The 22,112-nt window shown below is 38.6% G+C and overlaps 1 protein-coding gene across 8 annotated transcripts in view; it reads right to left on the bottom strand.

Annotated features, from left to right (window-relative positions):
- The window catches only part of LOC122548946 (protein unc-13 homolog B-like), a 643,343-nt gene that overhangs the window by 15,591 nt on the left and 605,640 nt on the right, over positions 1-22,112 (bottom strand). For 5 of the 8 annotated variants that reach the window (XM_043687965.1, XM_043687956.1, XM_043687983.1 and 2 more), the window contains 4 exons: positions 14,022-14,078; positions 13,057-13,137; positions 8,409-8,556; positions 5,750-5,806 (listed from right to left, as the gene is read on the bottom strand). In XM_043687965.1, the coding sequence (XP_043543900.1) occupies positions 5,750-5,806; positions 8,409-8,556; positions 13,057-13,137; positions 14,022-14,078 (343 nt within the window). The remainder of the gene's footprint in view (positions 1-5,749; positions 5,807-8,408; positions 8,557-13,056; positions 13,138-14,021; positions 14,079-22,112) is intronic. The other 3 variants (XM_043688001.1, XM_043688010.1, XM_043688019.1) reach the window with 1 other exon arrangement.

The following is a 22,112-nucleotide window of genomic DNA, read 5'->3' as shown; positions in this document are numbered from 1 at the left end:
TCTTCCCTCCATCATTAGGGCAGAAATAGGAATGTTCGCCAATGATTGCAAAATGTTCAACACCATTCACAACTCTTCATGCATTGAGTCAAAAAGTGTTGTGTTGGAAATGCACAACTGGTCAGGCAACATCCGAGGAGCAGGAGAGTCAATGTTTCGAGCATAAGCTGTTCATCAAGAACGTGCTTATGCTCGAAACATGGACTCTCCTGCTCCTCGGATGCTACCTGACTGGCTGTGCTTTTCTAGTACCACATGTTTTGACTCTGATCTCCAGCACCTACAATCCTTTCTTTCTTCCTCTTCATATACTGAAGCTGTCCGTGTTCAAATATAACAAGATCTGAACAAAATTCAGGCTGGCTGACAAATGACAAGTAACATTTGTGCCACACAAATAATCGGCAATGACAAGTACCAATAAGAGAGGATCTAACTAACACCCCTTGACATTCTAGATGGTAAATGGCTGGTTTGGATTTATCTGATTTCTTGTATACAGGACACATGTAAACACATTGCCCCTTGACAATGTGTTACCATCACTGATTTCCCTTACTACCAATATCTTTGAGGTTACCATTGACCAGAAATTCAACAGGACTTGCCATTAAACACAGTGGATACAAGAGCAAGTCAGAGGTTAGGAATACTGTGGTGAATAGCTCACCTTCTGACTCCCTCTACTTGGCACAAGTCAGGAGTGTGTCAGGCATGTGTGTCACAAGTCAGGCAACCACTTGCCTGGTCGAATGCAGTTTCAACAACACCAAAGCAGCCTGCTACCATCCAGGACAAGGCGGCCCCCTTAATAGGCAACACAGCCACAACCATCCACTCGCTCCACCATTGACGCTCAGTAGGAGCAGTGTATACAAGATGTACTGCAGAAATTCACTAAAGATCCTGAGACAGCACCTTCTAAACCCACAACCACTTCCATCTTGAAGAGCAAGGGCAGTAGATACATGGGAACAACACCACCACCAGCAAATTCCACTCCAAATCACTCACCATCCTGCCTTGGAAATATATCACCTTTCACTGTTGCTGTGTCAAAAGTCTGGAATTTCCTCTCCCTGGGCATTATGGGTCAACCTATGGCATATGGGCTGCAGCAGTGCAAGAAATTAGCTCACCACCACCTTCTCAAGAGCAACTAGGGACAGTAAATGCTGGACAGCCAATGACACTTGCATCCGAGTAAATAAAAATAAGTTTTTTTTTCTCTTTCATAGCAGTTGCTTGTGCATCTGCTTGGCTCAATTGTTTTCTTCCTATGTTAGTCTGCTGTTTCATAGAAAAAACAATGCAGTAGAACTTTTCCTTTGAAAGCAGAATTATATATTTCCTTGAAGAATGCTAAGGGTTGAGGAAATGTCGGATTTTTTTTCCTCCCATCCAGTCCAGGGATGCTGAGACCATTCTGTACATCACTAACTCCCATCTTGCAGATTAACTAACTTGACAGACAAGTGATTGAATTACATAATTCAGCATTTTTGAGGGGCATTTAAAATAATTCAATATAATTCATGAATTTGAAACAAAGAAAGATAAATATGTAGGCTATTGATGATTCTAAAATCAAATCAAGAAGTAGAAATGACCAAGCTTCTCTTGGTGTTGCACAGTGAATGAGTTATGATTTTAAAATCTCAATGCTCTATAATATGTTTGCTGGACAAAATGTTGAGTATCGTTTAAAAAATCTTTCGTATAAAGTCAAATTCCAGAACAGCATTTACCAGTCAGTTATTTCTAGTAGAATCCAATTTTATACAAATCGTTTTAACCTGTAAACCTAGATTTAAAATTAGAATGATCTTGACAAGCAGATGAGCTACATGCAACAAATTTATAAAAGCATATTAAGTCAAGATTGTATTAATGATATTCAATGGAAATAGGCAGTGTTCAATCAAAAATGCAGATATCTGATTTCTCATGAGTTACTGGTTGAATAGGTTTTTGTATTTCTCTTTAATTTGCTTATATTTCTTTACTTCTTTGATCAGATTTTTGATAATCTCCTTTTTGAAAATCTTTTTGTGTGGTTTGGTGTTAGTTTGCTTTATAAAGTTTGTTTTATCCTGTGACGAGATTGTATAAATTATGTTAAATTATGCATAAATGCTGAAACTAGGCAACTATTTAGCAAAGGCAGAGTAGTTTTAAGGGGATTTTAAGCTGAAAATGGACTGGGAGAGACAGACAAGCATCTGCCAGAAAGGTTGTGAATTTTTAGGCTGTGTCAAGATAGTTTTCTTTGGCAATATGTCTTGGGTGCGACAAGGGAACAAGCAACATTGGATCTAGTAATCATAATATGATCTAGGGTCATCTAGGGTCTATAAGAGATAAGCAAAGATTTGAAAGTAGAATTTTGGATTGAAGTAAGGCAGATTTTAATAGCATGAAGCAAAGACTTGCAACAGTAAACTGGGAAGTTCTGCTAATATGTAGAACAACTGTGGAACAGTGGAGGATGAACAAAGAAACATTTAATGCTATTCAGAAGCAGCACTCATAAGAAGGAGAAGCTTAACTTCACAAATAAAACAGCCATGGACATTTAAGGAGATAAAGGACAACACAAAATTAAAAGAAAGGGCTTATAAAGATACAAAGAACAGTACAGATCCCACAGAATGCGACAAATATAAAGACCAACAAAGGACAACACAGCAGTTTACTAGAATGGCTAAACGGATTATGAAAGGAAACTTGAAAGGAACATCAAAGACAATAGGAAGAGATATTATTCTTGTATAAAGTGAAAATGCCTATTTAAGAATATAATTGTCAAGATGAGAGTGTTGCTGGAAAATCACAGCAGGTCAGGCAGCATCCGTCGAGCAGGAAAATCGATGTTTCAGGCAAAAGCCCTTCATCAGGAGGGGCTTTTGCCCGCAAAGTCAAATTTCCTGCTCCTTGGATGCTGCCTGACCTGCTGTGATTTCCAGCAACACTCTCAAATTGACTCTGATCTCCAGCATTGGCAGTACTCACTTTCGCCTAAGAATATAATTGGTCCACTGAAGCAGAGTGTTAATTACCATGGAGAAATGGTAGGCACACTAAACAATTATTTTGCTTCAGTATTCACAGCAGAAAAGGAGGATAGCCTGCCAGAAGTCCCAAAGAAATTAACAGAGAATCAGGGACAAGGTTTAAATAAAATTGGCTAAAGTAAATCATCAAAAATGGGGACCTGAAGCATGACAAATTCCAGGGCCCGATGATTTCCATCCATGTGTGTTAAAGGAGGTAGGATAGCACACCACAAATGTCCTAATCATAATCTTTCAGAGTTCCCTGGATCCAGGAGTTGTAACTCTGGATTGGAAATTTGCCCATGTTACTCCACTCTTTAAGAAAGGTGACTGAGGGAAACCAGGGAATTACAGATGAACATCTGTGGTGGGGAAATTGTTGGAGTTTATAATCAAGGATAGGATAACTGATCATCATGAAAAACTTCAGTTAATCAGAGAGAGTCAATTCATGAAAGGTAGGTCATTCCCGATAAACTTCAGTGTTTTTGAAGAGGTCACAAAGATGGTGGACAGAGATAAGTGGAGGAATGTTGTTTATATTGACTTCAAGAAGGCTTTTGATAAAGTCCCACACAAAATACTGTTAGCTATGATTACTTACAGTGTGGAAACAGGCCCTTCGGCCCAACAAGTCCACACCGACCCTCCGAAGAGCAACCCACCCAGACCCATTCCCCTACATTTACCCCTTCACCTAACACTACGGGCAATTTAGCATGGCCAATTCACCTAACCTGCACATTTTTGGACTGTGGGAGGTAACTGGAGCACCCGGATGAAACCCACGCAGACACGGAGAGAATGTGTAAACTCCTGCCTGAGGCGGGAATTGAACCCTGGTCTCTGGCGCTGTGAGGCAGCAATGCTAACCACTGTGCCACCGTGCCGCCCACTTCGGACATTTTATTATGCTAAATATAAGTTGATAAAAAATACTTTTATTAAAAAAAGCAATATGAAACAACTAAGAACATGAAAATAAACTGCATTAGATATTAGGGGTGTCTAATATTACCAACTAACGAGTTACCAAGTTATTATTTTCTGATAATATGATCTTGTGTTGCAATAATTATACTGCATTTTAAAGAAATTAAGTAGATAAATTATTCTGGCAGAAAGAACATCTTGAATTATCTGCGTACAAAATGGAATTTGAATCCACTTAGCACAGTAACCATTGTAAGTGAAATATTCTTCATTGCGTTATGAAATCTTTAATATCCACCTGAACCACAATAATATGCAGTGTGGTTTAATACCTTAACTGAAAGATGCATTACACCACAATCCAGTATGTATATTACAGATATATGTGATGAAGACACAATCAACAAACGAGCTGCATTACCTTTAGGGAAAACATAGGATAGGTTCACATCAAATACAGCGTAATACTACATCACCAGTTATTTTTATGGAAACTCAACCTTTGGAACAATAAATCAGGTGGCCTTATGTCAACATTTTACAGGTCCATTGGGTGTACGATAACTGAAAAATATTATACTTAGGCTCATTGAGTTTTATTTATTGCATATAACATAATCAAATTAAAGTTATACATGGTAGAAAAGATTGGAGAAATTCAATAGAATTACCTTAAATGAAAGTGATAATTAATTTCAGTGCATCAATTACATGGTATTATAAAAATGAATTAAAAACAAAACAGAAACAACTAATTTTGTTACAGATATTGCTTTTCTGTGAATATAAAGAGTTACTTGCTAATCATTAACTAATCATTACTGCCAGAGACACCTTCAGGCAAGCAATATGACTAGGACTAAAAGCAGAACATGGATTCAGAGATCAAAAAGTCTCACATTCAGAATTTCAAGTATTCTGTATACATTTATTTGAAATTTAGTTTTAATTTTAATGTTTTGTGGTTACATAACTTTTATGAACTTCCAAACATATTTTCACCTTAAGACCTTGTTCTCTTATAGTGTTGGTACAGCACCAAATGTTTGAAATATATTTTATGTTAACATTTCGTAGTTCTGTGAAAAATGTAACTAGAAGGCTTTTGGCAAAAAATATTTATTGATTACAAAGCGATAAATTAGTTGGTATCATTCTGGTAATATGGAACAGATAACCTGGGGCATGAAGTCATTTCTGACTGCGTAATCTAACGAGTTTTGCCAATGTGTATTTTCTGCTGATAAAACCTAACCTCATTCATACACCACCCTTTGGCAATAAGAGCAGTTAATTAGCTTATGACATTGCAATTTTAGTTTGTTTTAACAAAACAGAAAATACATTAATAAAAAATGTTTCAAACTGCCTCACTGTTAAAAACAGTAAAGCTAAAATCAGATCATATTTGCACTAATATATTATTTGCATTTTATCTCAAACATTTCTTTAACTCCTTGCGCTACTCAATTTCTATTTTTTGCATTACATAAAATTATATTATTTGTGATTGTGTGCATGTTCAATACAAGTAATAGCTTTATTCTGAATCCAGGCAGCTTTTGCAGGTTATACAAAAGCTCACTATTAAGAAGCTATTTTTCTATGGTACAATCAACAGAATCATCAGCAAGGACTGACTCTATATCAAGAAAGCGCAGCTCTCTGAAGCATTCCACGGACAATTGGAACTTTGGTTTTAAACAAGCCTTTATTTCGCTAATGTTGTCATGGCTGGGCAACATTAGGTGCAGACATACCCTTGTCAGGAAGAGCGTCCTCATTAGCGGTAACCCTAATACCCTTTCCACCATGCACTGATTCATGTTATGAAAGCAGGATAAAAGGGAAAAAAACATGTAGTGAGTTTATAGATTACACCATCAATTCCTGTAGCAGTGGTAGGTGAGAAAACTATGGAAATGAAGCAAAACCAAACTTTCTAGCCTCACCTGCAGGCATAGTGAAAGAAGCTCAATGTTTGTAGAGATGAACACTCAATGCTAAATTCAAAGAACAATACAAAATGAAGAAATAGCCTCTCTGTAGCATTTTTTCCCCCAAATATACACAGCAATAGGCTATAATCAGAAATCTCACCCCAGGTGGAATGCAGATACTTATAGCTTCAAAATTAAACCATTAAAAAAGTCAAACTTGTGGTCTTTCTGATGTCACCAGGGTAATTAAAATGCTACTGAAAAGAACATAAGTTTGTAAATGTAATTATGCCCTCCACAAGTCACTTCAAAAATCAGGCAACTAAAAACCTTGGAACCAGTTTAATATCATGGGAAGATACAAAAAGCCATAAACCGTCCAGGAGCTGACTTCACCAGATCTCTGCCCTACTTGGGAGCTGATGTCTGATTTTTATGAAGTCTGCCACAAACAAGGACAAAAAGTTTGAAGGAGGTCTGTCAACAACACAATCCTGATTATGGGAAAGCAGCCGGCTGGAAAATTGTGTCAGATGAGGTTTACTCAGCTTGGTAAAGTGTGTGTTGGCCTGAATTTTTGAACAGGCCCATAATTTGTTTCTTTGCATACCCCTTACAGCATCCCTACTCACCATCTCCCCAGAATGATTCACTGCCTCCAACAACTTGTGGCACCATAGGCACATACATGTACGAGTAAGAAAAGAAATAATAGCTGTCGCTTCACTGTTCATTGTACAGCAAATTCTTATAGATAGTGATTTCTACTTTATTTACTGATCATGGTTCCATTATTGGTTGCCATTGGATGAGTAGATTTTGTAAAGGACTATCTTTTGTACATCATTGAGTCTAACATTGGTCATACATAATCAGCAGGCATTTTTTTTTCGATTAGATTACTTACAGTGTGGAAACAGACCCTTCGGCCCAACAAGTCCACACCAACCCTACGAAGAGCAACCCACCCAGACCCATTCCCCTACATTTACCCCTACACCTAACACTACGGGCAATTTAACGTGGCCAATTCATCTAACCTGCACATTTTTGGACTGTGGGAGGAAACCGGAGAACCCAGAGGGGGCCCACACACACTCAGGGAGAATGTGCAAATTCCATACAGATAGTTGCCTGAGGCGGGAATTGAACCCGGGTCTCTGGCGCTGTGAGGCAGCAGTGCTAACCACTGTGCCACCGTGCCGTCCATTTCATGAGAAGTGTTGATTAATCAATGAAATAGCTTATAAAAGGGTTCACACTTTTAAACATTGCAGTCACCTAAAACAAATCAGTTAAGGGTATCAAACCTCTGGCCATGTGGTTCTAATCAAGTTATTCATATCCAGCTATTTTGGGGCTGTTAAACGTTCATAATGGACCAATCATGAAGCAACATACAGTACCAGATCTTCTGCGCACACTGGATTTTGGCCTTCTATTTTCCTCAAACAAAGACACCAGAGTTGAGGGGATGCAGCTGAGGAGCAGTTCCTTGGCTATGGAAAAGTAGTGGGCTGGGACACTTCAGTTGAACCAATTCATTGCCACATTCTCAAGGGCCACTAAACATTGACTCAGCCAGTGACTCCCACTTCCCATGAATGAATAAAATAAAATCCAATGATCGAAGTGGGGAAGCTTGAAGTTCTCCATAGCTTGGTCCTCTTAGAAAGCAGGCCAAGGGATACTCTCTGTTTTATTCTTAAGGAGATGGTACTGGTGAGTCAGCCTGTCACCACCCTCCCTTTCCTGTGATACACCACTTTTTGTCGGGTTACAGTCAAGAAATTGTTCCAAACAACACAGCTATATGTACAAAATAAAAATGACTCTTAAGTTCCTGGGAAACTTAACTACCTAAATATACAATTGTTTGTACTTTGTAAATTCAAGTTACTCATCTCCACTCATTCCTTCTTATGGAAAGGCAGGCTACTAATTTCTCTTTAATTTTCACGCGCTATTTCTGTCATTGAGTTCAGTTAACAGAAACCCGACTGAGGTTATTGCAGCTGGTATTATCATTACCTTCCTTTTAGCTGGTACTCCATCTAGTGGGCCACCTGATAACTAACAAACTTCCCTCCAACTGATTCAGGTCATGCCACAGATCTAATTTTCAAATCTATCTTGATTCAATTATGAGAAAACTGAAACCTCAAACTGATCATAATCTTTTGAATGGGCCAGTCCACATTTGACAGAAAAATAAAACAAAAATAAAACTTAAAATAAATATTCTCAATTTTCAGTAGTTCTATAGCATCATAATGCAGCTTTCCAGAAAGTCAGTATCACTTTTTTGGGGAAGAAAACTAAGTGATGTGCACACAAAAATATGTATGTTTGACAATGTTTGAATAGAGGGAACCTTGACAAAGAAAGAGTGTCAGGTTTGCCCATTACTCTAAACAGGAATACATCATAACTACAGAGTAACTACATTCTCCCAAGAATTGTTCTTTCAAGAACTTACCCTGAGCAGTCTGAGACTGGACGAATGTTTTGATGAGGGTATCTGTGGTTTGAGTGTAGAGCGAGAGTGCATATCGCAAGGACTGAAGGTCTGGACTCTTCTCCAGGAAAGTTTTTTTCAGACCATTTCCACCAGCATGGAAGTATTGCTGTAACGTTAAAGTTTGAACATAAACAATCTGACCTCGTGAATCACTAACATCTGTACCCACGATTTAGTCTGCAGCTGTCATTTCATATAACTTTCTAACAATACTAACAGGGAAGTTATCACCAAACCTTAGCAGGTAAAAAGGTCTTTCCCATGTAAACACAAAATATAATGGCGTAAATTAAACCAAACATTTTGCCCCCTTGAGAAACTGTCATTCATTTATCATATTTGTAAATTAGTTCCATAAAATGATAATTTCCCCTTTTAACTGTATCTACAAGTAAGACCTTTCCTGTATTAACTGCCCTTCAAACAGGCAATCAAATCCCAAAAACTGCTTTCTATATTTTGATCCAGAATGAGATTTAATTTTAACATTCTGACCTTCATACCGTTGGTTTGCCAGCACAAGAAAAGCTATCTTAAACACAGTAAATGCAAAACAAAGTAAAAACAGAATACGCTTTTGCTTGATCTTAGTGAGTTGACAGAAAATGATCAATTGCATTTTAACCAGTTTTAAATAACCATAGAGGAGAACACACTCTTAATTGAAGCAATTGTATTATAATACTTACTTCATCTGCAGTATTACCAACTTAAAAGTGCTATGATTAATTAACAGGAATGTAATTCAATTTATTTTTTTTAGATTAGATTACTTTACAGTGTGGAAACAGGCCCTTCGGCCCAACAAGTCCACACCGACCCGCCGAAGCGTAACCCACCCATACCCGTACATTTACCCCTTACCTAACACTACGGGCAATTTAGCATGGCCAATTCACCTGACCTGCACATCTTTGGACTGTGGGAGGAAACCGGAGCACCCGGAGGAAACCCACGCAGACACGGGGAGAACGTGCAAACTCCACACAGTCAGTCGCCTGAGGCGGGAATTGAACCCGGGTCTCTGGCGCTGCGAGGCAGCAGTGCTAACCACTGTGCCACCGTGCCGCCCATCATTTGTGTGCATTAGAATCATAGAGATGTACAGCACGGAAATAGACCCTTCGGTCCAACTTGTCCATGCTAACCAGATACCCTAACCTAATCTAGTCCCACTTGCCAGCACTCAGCCCATATCCCTCCAAACCCTTCCTATTCATATAACCATCCAAATGCCTTTTAAATGTTGCAATTGTACTAGCCTCCACCACTTCCTTTGGTAGCTCATTCTACACATGTTCCACCCTGTGTGAAAAGGTTGCCCCTTAGGTCTCTCTTATATCTTTCCCCTCTCAGCCTAACCTATGCCCTCTAGTTCTGGGCTCCCCCACCCCAGGGAAAAGACTTTGTCTATTTATCCTATCCATGCCCCTCATAATTTTATAAACCTCTATAAGGTCACCCCTCAGCCTCTGACACTCCAGAGAAAACAGCTCCGGCCTATTCAACCTCTTCCTTTAGCTCAAATCTCTAACCCTGGCAACATCCTTGTAAATCTTTTCTGAACCCTTTCAAGTTTCACAACATCTTTCTAATAGGAAGGAGACCAGAATTGCACGCAATATTCCAAATTGCACGCAAAAGTGGCCTAACCAACATCCTGCACAGCTGCAAGATGATTTCCTAACTCCTGTACTCAATACTCTGACCAATAAAGGAAAGCATACCAAACAGCATCTTCACTATCCTATCAACTTGTGACTCTACTTTCAAGGAGCTATGAACCTGCACTCCAAGGTCCCTCTGTTTAGCAACACTCCTTAGGACCTTACCATTAAGTGTATAAATCCCACTCAGATTTGCTTTCCCAAAATGCTGCACCTCGCATTTATCTAAATTAAACTCCATCTGCCACTCCTCAGGCCACTGGCACATCTGATCAAGATCCGTTGTAATCTGAGGTAACCTTCTTCGTTGTCCACTACACTTCCAATTTTGGTGTCATCTGCAAACTTACTAAATAAACAAGCTGCAAGAGCAAATGATTCTTGTTAACTAGGTTGGAACACTCATCCTAATGGCCTGATTCACTCAGTCTCTTGACTGGATTATTACAACTACAGTGATGACAATTTTTGCTTAAAAAGGTAGGAGACAAACGTGTAAACTTTCTAAATTGTTAAAGAGTGGTACTCCAGTTTATTAGCAATATTTCAGAGTGCAATCCTCTTCTGCCTTTCGAGCTTAAAAAAAAAACTTTAGATTTAAATCAATGCAGTCACAGAAAGTTCAATAAAAGCTGACAGCATTTCGATATTTAGGGTGGGAATTTTCATATATAATATTAGATTTTTTCTTGTGAATTGAAACTAGTTGCAAACACTTCCAATAATCCTAACTGGAATTACATTTTACATTCACAAAACAAAAGTTATTCACCACCTATCATATCAATCCCTGGTTCAAAAGTCATGGCAGCCCAAAGGCAATGATTATGGAGACAAATAATTGATTTCAATATCTTAATTGAGGTCTTTTTTTTCGAAGAAGTTTCAATATCATTAAACCAAACCACAGAACCAATTTCTTATGAGGGTCAGGCCAAAGCTTGAATGTAGACTTTTCTCTTTTAGATGCTAATTGAATTAAGAGTATTTCAAAAGATTTCTGTACTTATGGCAGAACTCTTAGGAAAACGGACATACAGAGAGATCTGGATGCACAGGTCCACAGATCCCTGAAGGTGGATAAGGTGATCAAGAAAGCATATAGCACACTTTTGTTCATTGAGCGCGGCATCAAATATAAATGTTGGCAATGTTGCAATTGTATAAAACTTTAGTTAGGCCACACTTGGGGACAGTCATGTCATATTGTGTGTAGTTCTGGTCACCACACTACCAGAAGCACATGGATGCTTAAAACAGGTTGCAGAGAAGGTTTACCAGAATGTTGTCTGGTCTGGAGGTTTTTAGTTATCAGGAGAGGTTGGATAAACTCAGATTGTTTTTACTGGAAAGATGGAGGCTTAGGGGTGACCTGTTAGAAGTCTACAAAATTATGAAGCATAGGTAGGATGGATAGTAAGAGGCTTTTTCCCAGGGTGGAAAGGAAAACTGTGAGAGGACACAAATTCAAGATGAGAGGGGGAAAGTTTAGCAGAGAACTGCTAGGCAAACCTTTCACACAAAGGGTGGTGAGTACATGGAATGCTCTGCTTGTGGAGGTGGTGTAAGCAGGAACGTTAGCAACATTTAAAGTGTATCTTGACAGACACATGACAGGATACCAACAGAGGGATAGAAAGCATGCATGGGCAATAAATAGCAGTCTAAATAAAGATCTGGAATCAGCGCAGACCTGGTGGGCCTGCATTGTATTAAAATTTCAAAATAAATGAGGCTAGAAATTGCTGAGGCAATAAAATCAGTCAAGTGCTTTCGCATGACAACCCCCTGTTATTTTACTGAACTAATAAGCATGTAAAAGAGAGAATAAACACCTCTGCTGTCAGAGGCCTGTCACTGAAACACATTAAATAGCGATTTACTATTATCATCAAGAGAAATTTCAAAACTACATAATTTAATTTCTTCCCTGTCAAAGTTTCATACATTGAATAAAATAAAGGCAGAAAAATGATTAAAAAGGAAAATATACATAAAATGTCATTTCACAAATCCAGAAACTTGAAACCTATTCAAAATAAAGTAACATTCACCAAGTAAACAAAATTGAAAATAACATTCAAGTTTATAGAACAATGTACAGAAAGGCAAAAACTTATGTCACAGTGTAGAAACGTTTAACTGCCAATTCTCCAGTAACACTGGCATACTCAAATAAAAATAGTGAAAAAACCTCATACAGGGGAACAACCAATTTATCTTGAGGGACCAGCTTGAGCCAGTGCTGAAGAAAACAAACAAAAGCAGAATATTGCAGAATCTGAAACATACACAGAAAATGCTGGAAAAACCCAGCAGGTTTGATAACATCCAAGGAGAGAGAAAAAATAAGTTAACAGAGTTCAAATTCAAGCAACAGTTAAGAGAATTATAGAATCACACAATATGGAGGCCCTTTGGCTTATTGAAGCTGCACTGATAGAAAAATTATTAAATCTACACTTGCCTCACTTTCCAGCACTTGGTCCAGAACTTTGAATGTTATGACATTTCAAGTGCTTATCCACATACTTTTTAAAAAAGGTGGTGAGGTATAACAAGGTGGTCATATGTTGAAATACAAACCGTTTTAAAAAGATGGCAACTGACACTTATATGCTATCAGAGGAATACCCACAGACATGTGAAAAAAGTTGTTCTGATGATGAAGAGACACCAGACTCAAAATGTGAACTCTGCTTTCTCCCCACCTTACTGGTTTCTTCAAGAATTTCTGTTTCTTTTCAGATATCTAGCATCCATAGCTCTATGCTTTAGTTTTGTGAAACAAAAGGTAGCTTTGAAGGAAAAGAATTTCCTGGAATTCCCAATATTTGCCTTCAGATTTAATTCTGACATAAGATCAGAATGATTCACAATTTTTCTAATCTCAGTTAGATGGAATGATTTTAAAATAAAGCTGCATTCCTCTCACTTACCTTAATTGTATCAAGTGCTAAATCCATAATAGCACATTGTTTTGGTGTAAGGCTTTTGGCTTCTTCCCGAACCATGTGATCCTGGAAAAATCAAATCTTGCACGGTTAGATATTTCATAGAGATGAGAATATTGCTCACTTGTACATATTTATGAAGTTTCTTTTGGCCTGACAAAGGGAATAACATTCAAATGAACTTGTTTTGTGTCTACCGATAAATAATTTGTAAGCAGTCCAATGACGTCCTCAGTTTTATGTGGAGAATCTCCTAATGGGTTTCGAGCTGATCATAAAAGTCAAATGTTTGCTTTAGCAAGACCTTCTTTGTCATTAATCTTAGTCAAAGAACATAATAAACATTCCTTGCTTAAAAGAAGATCAAAACTATAAATGATGATATCTATTATGGAGGTGTGTCAGAGAACTTGCATGACTGCTCATATTTGTTTTGGAACAGGCAATGCTATTAAAATATTAGCTATAAGACTTAACCACAAAGTATTATTTAATATTTGTGGATGGATATTAAACCATCGAGTTTGTTTCCTTCCCTCAGTCTTATTAAACAGAATTTTTACTTGAGCTTCATTCCAGAGAAATTGTGTATTGTGATAAGTACAGAATGCACCTGAAAATGCACATTTTTGCTTTACATGGAGCATTCTGAGTTCAAGTTTACGTGACAGAAAACAACGGTTTTGATTTCTCATTTTTCATTGCTACAATTATAGCTGGCAATAGCATACAATGCACACTGCAAAAGCACTTTTTAAAAAAATAAAAACTAATTTCAAATAGCATTCTTGCATTTCATGAGAGCACCATAATAATTTATAGATTTGAATTTCTGACAGACAAGAATATATTTTAAAAACACACCAAGCTTTCTTTGCTTTAAATACAGGTCAAGCACTTCTCTATACAGCACACAGATTTATTGCTCATGCAATAAAATACACTGATACCTTCAGTTTTGATAACTGCCCCAGTTCTTTAGCAGCAGTGAAAATCAGCTGTGTTCCCTGCGATTGCATGTATTAGAAGGAAGAAAAACCAATCAAAAGTTGAATTTTTTACAAAATTTTTAAAAAGCAATTTTATTAAATGGACTGCAAGTGTGTTACATATACACATATCCATATTTGAGTTTGGGTTTCCTGGTCAGCAGAACACCAGTACTTGCCATTAAAGAATGTTTCTCACAAAGACCTAGCAATGTTTTTGCCTTTGCTAAGCTTTATATTGGTCAAGGATATGCTCAGATATTCAGTGATGTTACCTACGGGATTAAGCACATTGAAGAAGCCACACAGACAGCAAACTACGAAACTGAATCCAGTGAATACTGTTCACATTTTACATATTTTGTGGAGAAAAAACAAGTTGGGATTTATTAAGCAAATTTTTAAAACACTTATTAAAACCTGTGCATATTTTGTAATATTGAAATTTGACATTCTGTAATCATAAAATTTGTATTTCAAGACTACAGAAGGTGTTCATATGACTTAGCATGCCTTTAAAATCATGTCAGACCTCATTATACAAGGTGTAACATTTTTAGAGTTATTTTCGTGATATTACACTGTGAAGATGACATCTATGTTCAGTGATTTCTGAGATTGTTATCTGCAGAGACTTCAACAACATAACTTGTCAAGTAACAGGGAATTACTGTCAGCAATTTATGGACATGTGAGCTTAATTGTGCATCTGCAGGCATCAGATGTTACTGTCAGTTTCACACATATAATGATGACACTAATAGCTTTGCCATCAAAACTTACATTATCCAGGCTTAAATATTGTATCCGTAATTAAGGTATGGAATTTTAAAGCAGAAAGCATTGAATTATTTCAATATTGTTATAGTATGAATTAAGTCATTATTATTCAAATAAAGCAATTTCCAGTGCCTATTAGAATACTTTACTTATGAATTAATCTGCTACATAATATTTGAGGTAATAATTTAACCATCAGGAGCCCAATATGTTCCCAGGGTTAAAAGAAACTACCATGACTGAACTGGAGATTTGCACGGTTCATATCCATTTATAATCTGTAATTAAATGTAGTCTAACTATTATAGCCTCAGAACTCTCCACAGACTGAAAAATATTTGGTTTTAAAAAACCTCCACCTGGTCACTCCAAATAAACATACAAATCCCATTAACTAAATGGAAATCATCCTGTATGCTGGCTTGCAAAGTACCAATTGATTCACAATGATCACCAGGAGTAAAAGCTTTTGTGGTGGGGTGGTAATGTCTCTACATTAGAGCCAGGAAACATGCCAAATCCCACCTGCAGTGCGAACAACACATCTGGACAAGCCAATTAAAAATATCTAGAGGAGAGGAGAAATGACCCTCTTATCCACTCTGTCTAGTAGTCAGCCAATCTTCTATGTTCTTATTTTATTAAATAGCCTACAGCATAGTACCTTATCGGATGCCTTCTGAAATTCCAAATATATAACATTCATGGTTTTCCCTTTATCTATTCTGTTTGTTATCGCCTCAAAGAATTCCAATACATTTGTCATGCATGAATTCCGCCTTGTGAGGTCATGTTGCCTCTGATTGATCATATTTTGCATTTCTAAATAACCTATTATTACATCAAAGTTTGTGCGAAGATTTGTAGTTCAGGTGCTCGTTGTTGTGGTTCTGTTCGCCGAGCTGGAAGTTTTTGTTGTAAACGTTTCGTCCCCTGGCTAGGCGACATCATCAGTGCTTGGGAGCCTCCTGCGAAGCGCTTCTTTGATGTTTCCTCCGGTGTTTATAGTGGTCTGTCCCTGCCGCTTCCGCTTGTCAGTTTCAGCTGTCCGCTGTAGTGGTTGGTATATTGGGTCCAGGTCGATGTGTTTGTTGATGGAGTTTGTGGATGAATGCCATGCCTCTAGGAATTCCCTGGCTGTTCTCTGTCTGGCTTGCCCTATGATAGTAGTGTTGTCCCAGTCGAATTAAATGCCTAAAACTAGGGGGCATGCATTCAAGGTGAGAGGGGGAAAGCTCAAAGGAGATAGAATCATAAAATCCTTAACAGTGTGCAAACAGGCCATTTGGCCCAACAAGTCCAATCTGACCCTCCAAAGAGTAACCCACCCAGACCCTATTATTCTACATTTACCTCAGACTAATGCACCTAACTTACACATCCCTGAACACAATGGGCAATTTAGTACGGCTAATTGCCCTAACCTGCACATCTTTGGATTGTAGGAGGAAACCAGAGCACCCAGAGGAAAGTCACGGTGTTCTCTGTACCATCACGTCTAGGAATGGGAGTTGGCTATCCTTTTCTTCTTCTCTCGTGAATCGGATTCCTGTGAATGTGGCGTTGATGATCCGGTGTGTTTTTTCTACTTCCGTGTTTTAATGATTACAAACGTGTCATCGACATATCTGACCCAGAGTTTGGGTTGAATTTGTGGTAGGACTGTTTGTTCTAACCTTTCCTAGAAGCATGGCATTCATCCACAAATCCATCAACAAACACATCGACCTGGACCCAATATACCAACCACTACAGCGGACAGCTGAAACTGACAACCGGAATCGGCAGGGACAGACCACTATAAACACCGGAGGAAACATCAAAGAAGCGCTTCGCAGGAGGCTCCCAAGCACTGATGATGTCGCCTAGCCAGGGGACGAAACGTTTGCAACAAAACTTCCAGCTCGGCAAACAGAACCACAACTATTATTACATCCTTTTAAATAGTGATATTTCCCAAATGACAGATCTCAAGTGAATTAGCCTGTAATGACCTGATTTTTTTTTTGTTACCTTATTTTTCTAAGTAAATGTGTCACATTGGCAGTTTTAATATCTTCTGGGAATTATTCCAGAATCTAACGATTCTGGATAGATTAGCAGCATCTCAGAGTAGCTACTTCTTTTAACATCCTAGCATGCATCTCATCACGTCTAAGGAACTAATTCATCTTTAACTTAAGTAGTTTCCCTAAATTTTTCGAGCTGAGCTTATATTGCCTCCAATACACACAACCATCTTCCTTTGTGCAAGCTAAATCTCCAACAACTGGAGAATTTGCATCCCGATTCCCACTCAGAACATGGAGGGGCCCTCCACCAGGTTAGTTCTCAAAGAAATTCAGGGAACTGACCAGATTCTAGCCCATGGAATTGAAGGGATTGACATCAGAGCATTTATGGAACTTGGGGAGGCATTTGACAAAATGCAGAAAAGGTGTATGAGAATAATTCTGTGGTGAAGAGATTTCCAATATGAGGATAGATTTGAGAAGCTGGGCAGTTCTCCTTAGCGAAGATTTGACTGAAGCATTCAAAATTGAAAAGAATAGAATGAGAGGAAGAAACCCCACTGGTTAAAGGGTTGAGAACCATAGGTATAGCTGTAAGATTTATCACAAAAGAACCAAAACATGAGGAAAGACTTATTTTATGCACTGCCTTAGTGAATGCCAGATATAGACTGAATTTTAGCTTTCAAAAGGAAACTGGATAAGCAACTTAAGAAAAACCATTTAAGCATTCCAAACTGGTCCCCTTCTTTCCTCAATGTCAGCCTGCCAGCACCTCCTAAACCACTCACATCAAACATGCTCCTGGTACAAATAAATCCCAGCCCAGAATCCATTTCCAAGAATGCACAGTTTTTCAGCTTAAGGCAGAAACTTGCCAAAAATGATGAGTAGATTTGCTTCACTAAACGTGCAGCTATTTTATCTTCAATCACCAGAGGGAGATGTACATCGCAACTTGGAACTCTATTTGAGTCTCTGTAAGTACATTATTTCCCCTTTTAGTTTGTATCATAATCTTATACATTATTAACTGAATATCAGAAATAATGGCGAAGTAAAATCTAAGTTTATTATTTTAGGCACCCTGGACCCATGGTGGGCAGAGATCAAGGCACATGTTTGCAACTAGAAATCCTGGAAATACTGGGATGATGAAGGTCCTGTCAAATTTAATAGCAAAATTTAATTCACACTTTTAAGAAAGTGGGGATGGGTTGTTAGAGATCTCAAAGGTTAGAGGGATCCAATGAGACATAAGAAATAGGAACAGGAGTAAGCTGTTTGGTCTCTTGAGCCTGTTCTGCCATTCAATAGGATCATGGCCTAACATTTCTATTTTCTTGCCCTCTCTCTATAACTCTCGATTCCCCTACTGATCAAGAATCTATCTAGTTCAGCCTTAAATATATAGAAGGAATCTGCCACCCCTGCTCTCTCTGGCAGAGAGTTCCAAAGACTCACAACCTTCTGAGAGAAGAAATTCCTCCTAATCTCAATATTAAATTGACACCCCTTAATTCTGAGACTGTCTCTTCTGCTCCTAGACTCCCCATGAGGGGATATACCCTTTCACTATTTATCCTGTCATGTCCTTAAGAATCCTGTATGTTTCAATGAGATTACCGTTCATTCTTTCAACTTCCAATGACTTCCAAGACAACCTGTTTAACCTTTGCATATAAGGCAATTCCTCCAAACCGGGAAATCATACTAATAAACATTCTCTGAACAGCCTCCAATGAAATGATGTGGTGCTGGAAAAGCACAGGTCAGGCAGCATCCGAGGAGCAGGAAAATCGATATTTGCCCTAAAAATCGATTTTCCTGCTCCTCGGATGCTGCCTGACCTGCTGTGCTTTTCTAGTACCACACTCTTGACTCCAATCTCCAGCATCTGCAGTCCTCACTTTCGTCCAATGAAATTATGTTTTTTCTTAAATAGGGGAACCAAAAGTGCTCCCAATACTCCAGATGTGGTGTCGCAGCACCTTGTACATTTGTAGTAAGACTTCACTACTCTTCTTCACCAACCTCCCACCATTCCATTAGTGTCCTTGATTACTGGGTGCTAGCTTTCTGTATTTCATGGCTGAAAATGTGTTGCTGGAAAAGCGCAGCAGGTCAGGCAGCATCCAAGGAACAGGAGAATCAACGTTTCGGGCATAAGCCCTTCTTCACACTTTCCTCATTCCTGAAGAAGGGCTTATGCCCGAAACGTCGATTCTCCTGTTCCTTGGATGCTGCCTGACCTGCTGCGCTTTTCCAGCAACACATTTTCAGCTCTGATCTCCAGCATCTGCAGTCCTCAATTTCTCCTCTTCTGTATTTCATGCACAAGTACCCACATGTACCTTTGTATTGCAGCTTTCTGTAGTTTTTCTTCATTGCATTAATATTCTGTTCTGAAGTTCTCCCTTCCAAAATTAAATACTTCACATTTTCCCACATTACATTCCATTTTCCACATTCTTGCTCACTTACTTAACCCATCAATATCTCTTTCTAAACTGTTTACATCCCTCTCACAATCTCTTTTCCATTCATTTTTGTGACATCTGCATATTTGGCTGCAGTTCTTTTGCTTCCTTCCTCCAAGTCATTCCTAGTAAACAGCTGCATTCCCAGCCCTGATCCTTGTGGAACCCCACTGGTTGAGGGTCATCATCCTAAAAAAAGAGAACCCCTTAACCTCACTCGCTGTTTCCTGCCCATTAGCCAATTCTCTTTCCATGCCAGTACACCATAAGATCATAAGTCATAGGAACAGAAATTAGGCCATTCAGCCCACCAAATCTGCTCTGCTATTCAATCTTGGCTGATATTTCTCAACCCCATTCTCCCACTTTCTCCCCATAACCCTTGATAATTAAGAACCTATCGAACACCATCTTAAATATACTCAATGACCTGGCCTCCACAGCCTTCTGTGGTAGTGAATTCCACAGATTCATCACTCTCTGACTGAAGACGTTTCTCTATATCTCTGTTCTAAGATGTCTTCCCTTTACTCTAAGGCTACGCGCCCTTGGGTCCTAGTCTCTCCTACCAATGTAAACATGTTCCCAACATCTGCTCTGTCCAGGCCATTCAGCATTCTGTATGTTTCAATTAGATCCCTCTCACCCTTCTAAATTCCATTGAGTATTGATCCCGAGCCCTCAAACATTCCTTATATGTTAAGCTTTTCATTCTTGGGACATGCTCGTAAACGTCCTCTGAACATACTCCAGGGCTAGTACAATGTTCTTGAGACATGGGGCCCAAAACTGCACACAATATTTCAAATGTGGTCTGACCAGAGCTGTCTGGAGCCTCAGAAGTACATCCCTACTTTTATATTCAAGTCCTCTCAAAATAAAGCCATCATTACATTTGCCTTCTTAACTACTGATTCAACTTGCAAGGTTACCTTGAGAGAATCCTGGACTAGAACTCCCAAGCCTCTTTATACTTCAGACTTCTGAATTTTCTCCCACTAAGAAAACAGTCCATGCTTCTAGCCTTCTTACCAAAGTGCATGACCTCATACTTTCCCACATTGTACTCTATGTGTCACTTCTTTGCCCACTCTCCTAATTTGTCCAAATACTTCTGCAGTCTCCCTGCCTCCCTACCTATCTTTGTAGCATCTTGCAACCTTAGCCAGAATGCCCTCAGTTCCTTCATTAGATCATTAACGTATAAAGTGAAAAGTTGTGGTTCCAACACTGACCCTTGCGGAATACCACTTGTCATCGGCTGCGATCCTGAGAAAGACCCTTTTATCACTACACTATTTTCTGCTAGACAACCAATGCTAGCCATTCTATCCATGCTAGCACCTTGCCTCTGACACCATGCATGGGCCCTTATCTTACTCAGCAGCCTCCTGTGCGGCCTGCTTGAAGTCCAGGTGGATAACATCCATTGGCTCTCCTTGGTCTTACCTGCTCACTACATCCTCAAAGAATTCTAGCAGATTTGTCAGGCATGATCTCTCCTTGATGAAACCATGCTGACGTTGCCTTATTTTACCATGCACTTCCAAGTATTTAGAAATCTTAACCTTCACAATGGACTCCAAAAAATACCACTTCCAACACCATGGCTCCTATCTAGTGACTTAACCTTTTGTGAGATGCCTTGTTGAATGCACTATGGGAGTCCAAATACAACATATCTATTTTTTTTCTTCTATCCAGATGAGACTGCCTCAAAACTCTCTAATAAACTAGTCAGACACAATTTCCCTTTCACGAAGCCATGCTGACTCTGTTTAATTAGATTATGATTTTTCAAATGTTTCGCTATTATATCCTTAATAATTGATTACAACACTTTTCCAACAATAGATGTAAGGCTAATTGGCTGAGAGTTGCCTGTTTTTTTCTTGTTTCGAATAGGGGCGTCACATTGGCAATTTGCAAAATCTCTAGTATCTCTCCCAAATCCAAGGAGTTTTGAAAACTACAACCAATGCATGTGCTATCTTTGTAGCTACCTATTTTAGGATCCTAGGATACAAGCCATCAAGGTCAGGGGATTTATCTGCCTTTAGCCCTCTTAGTTTGTCAGAAAGTACACCTCCAGTCATGCTAATTCATCCTCCCGTATTCTTCATTATTAATGGGATGTGCAAAATATCTTACAGTAAAACCTGATGCATTAATCTTTTTAATTCCTGCCATTTCCTTCTTCCCCATAACTGTTTCCCTAGATTCATTTTCTGAGGTGCCTATGTTCATGTTGACCTCTCTCTCTTTTGGTATACTGTATTTGAAGAAGCTCTTATGTCAGTTCTGATATCCTTTGTTAGTTTGCCCTCAGAGCTTATTTTCTCTGGCTTTAGTATCTTTTTAATCCTCCTTTGCTGGTGTTATGGACTAGACCAAAACCCCTCAACAGATATTAAGATGATAGTCTAGACTCCAACTTTTTTTTAAAGACAAGTGCCAGGCATTGCATTCCCAATGAAATTCAATTGCTCAAACTACCGGTCTTAAAGCAAAACATGCTTTATTCATGCACTACAGTTAAAATACAATAGAAGAAAGAAGAAATTAGGAGTAATTTAACTCTATTGGAAAATGTAACAGAATAATAGCTTATTTAATTGCGAAATAGTAACTGTCTCAATATAGTATCATCCCATAAACACACTCTTGACAAAGACAAATTCAGTATAGAGGATTATCTCACTTGCAATTCTCCAGTCCAGGAGGAAAAGCCATCAAGAGAAAATTGAGGGATGAATAGCAGCAAGACATGTACTCTAGCT

Source organism: Chiloscyllium plagiosum, chromosome 1 (assembly GCF_004010195.1).
Source record: "Chiloscyllium plagiosum isolate BGI_BamShark_2017 chromosome 1, ASM401019v2, whole genome shotgun sequence".
NCBI classification, from domain to species: Eukaryota; Metazoa; Chordata; class Chondrichthyes; order Orectolobiformes; family Hemiscylliidae; genus Chiloscyllium; species Chiloscyllium plagiosum.
This window is presented reverse-complemented; position numbering and strand designations above follow the sequence as displayed.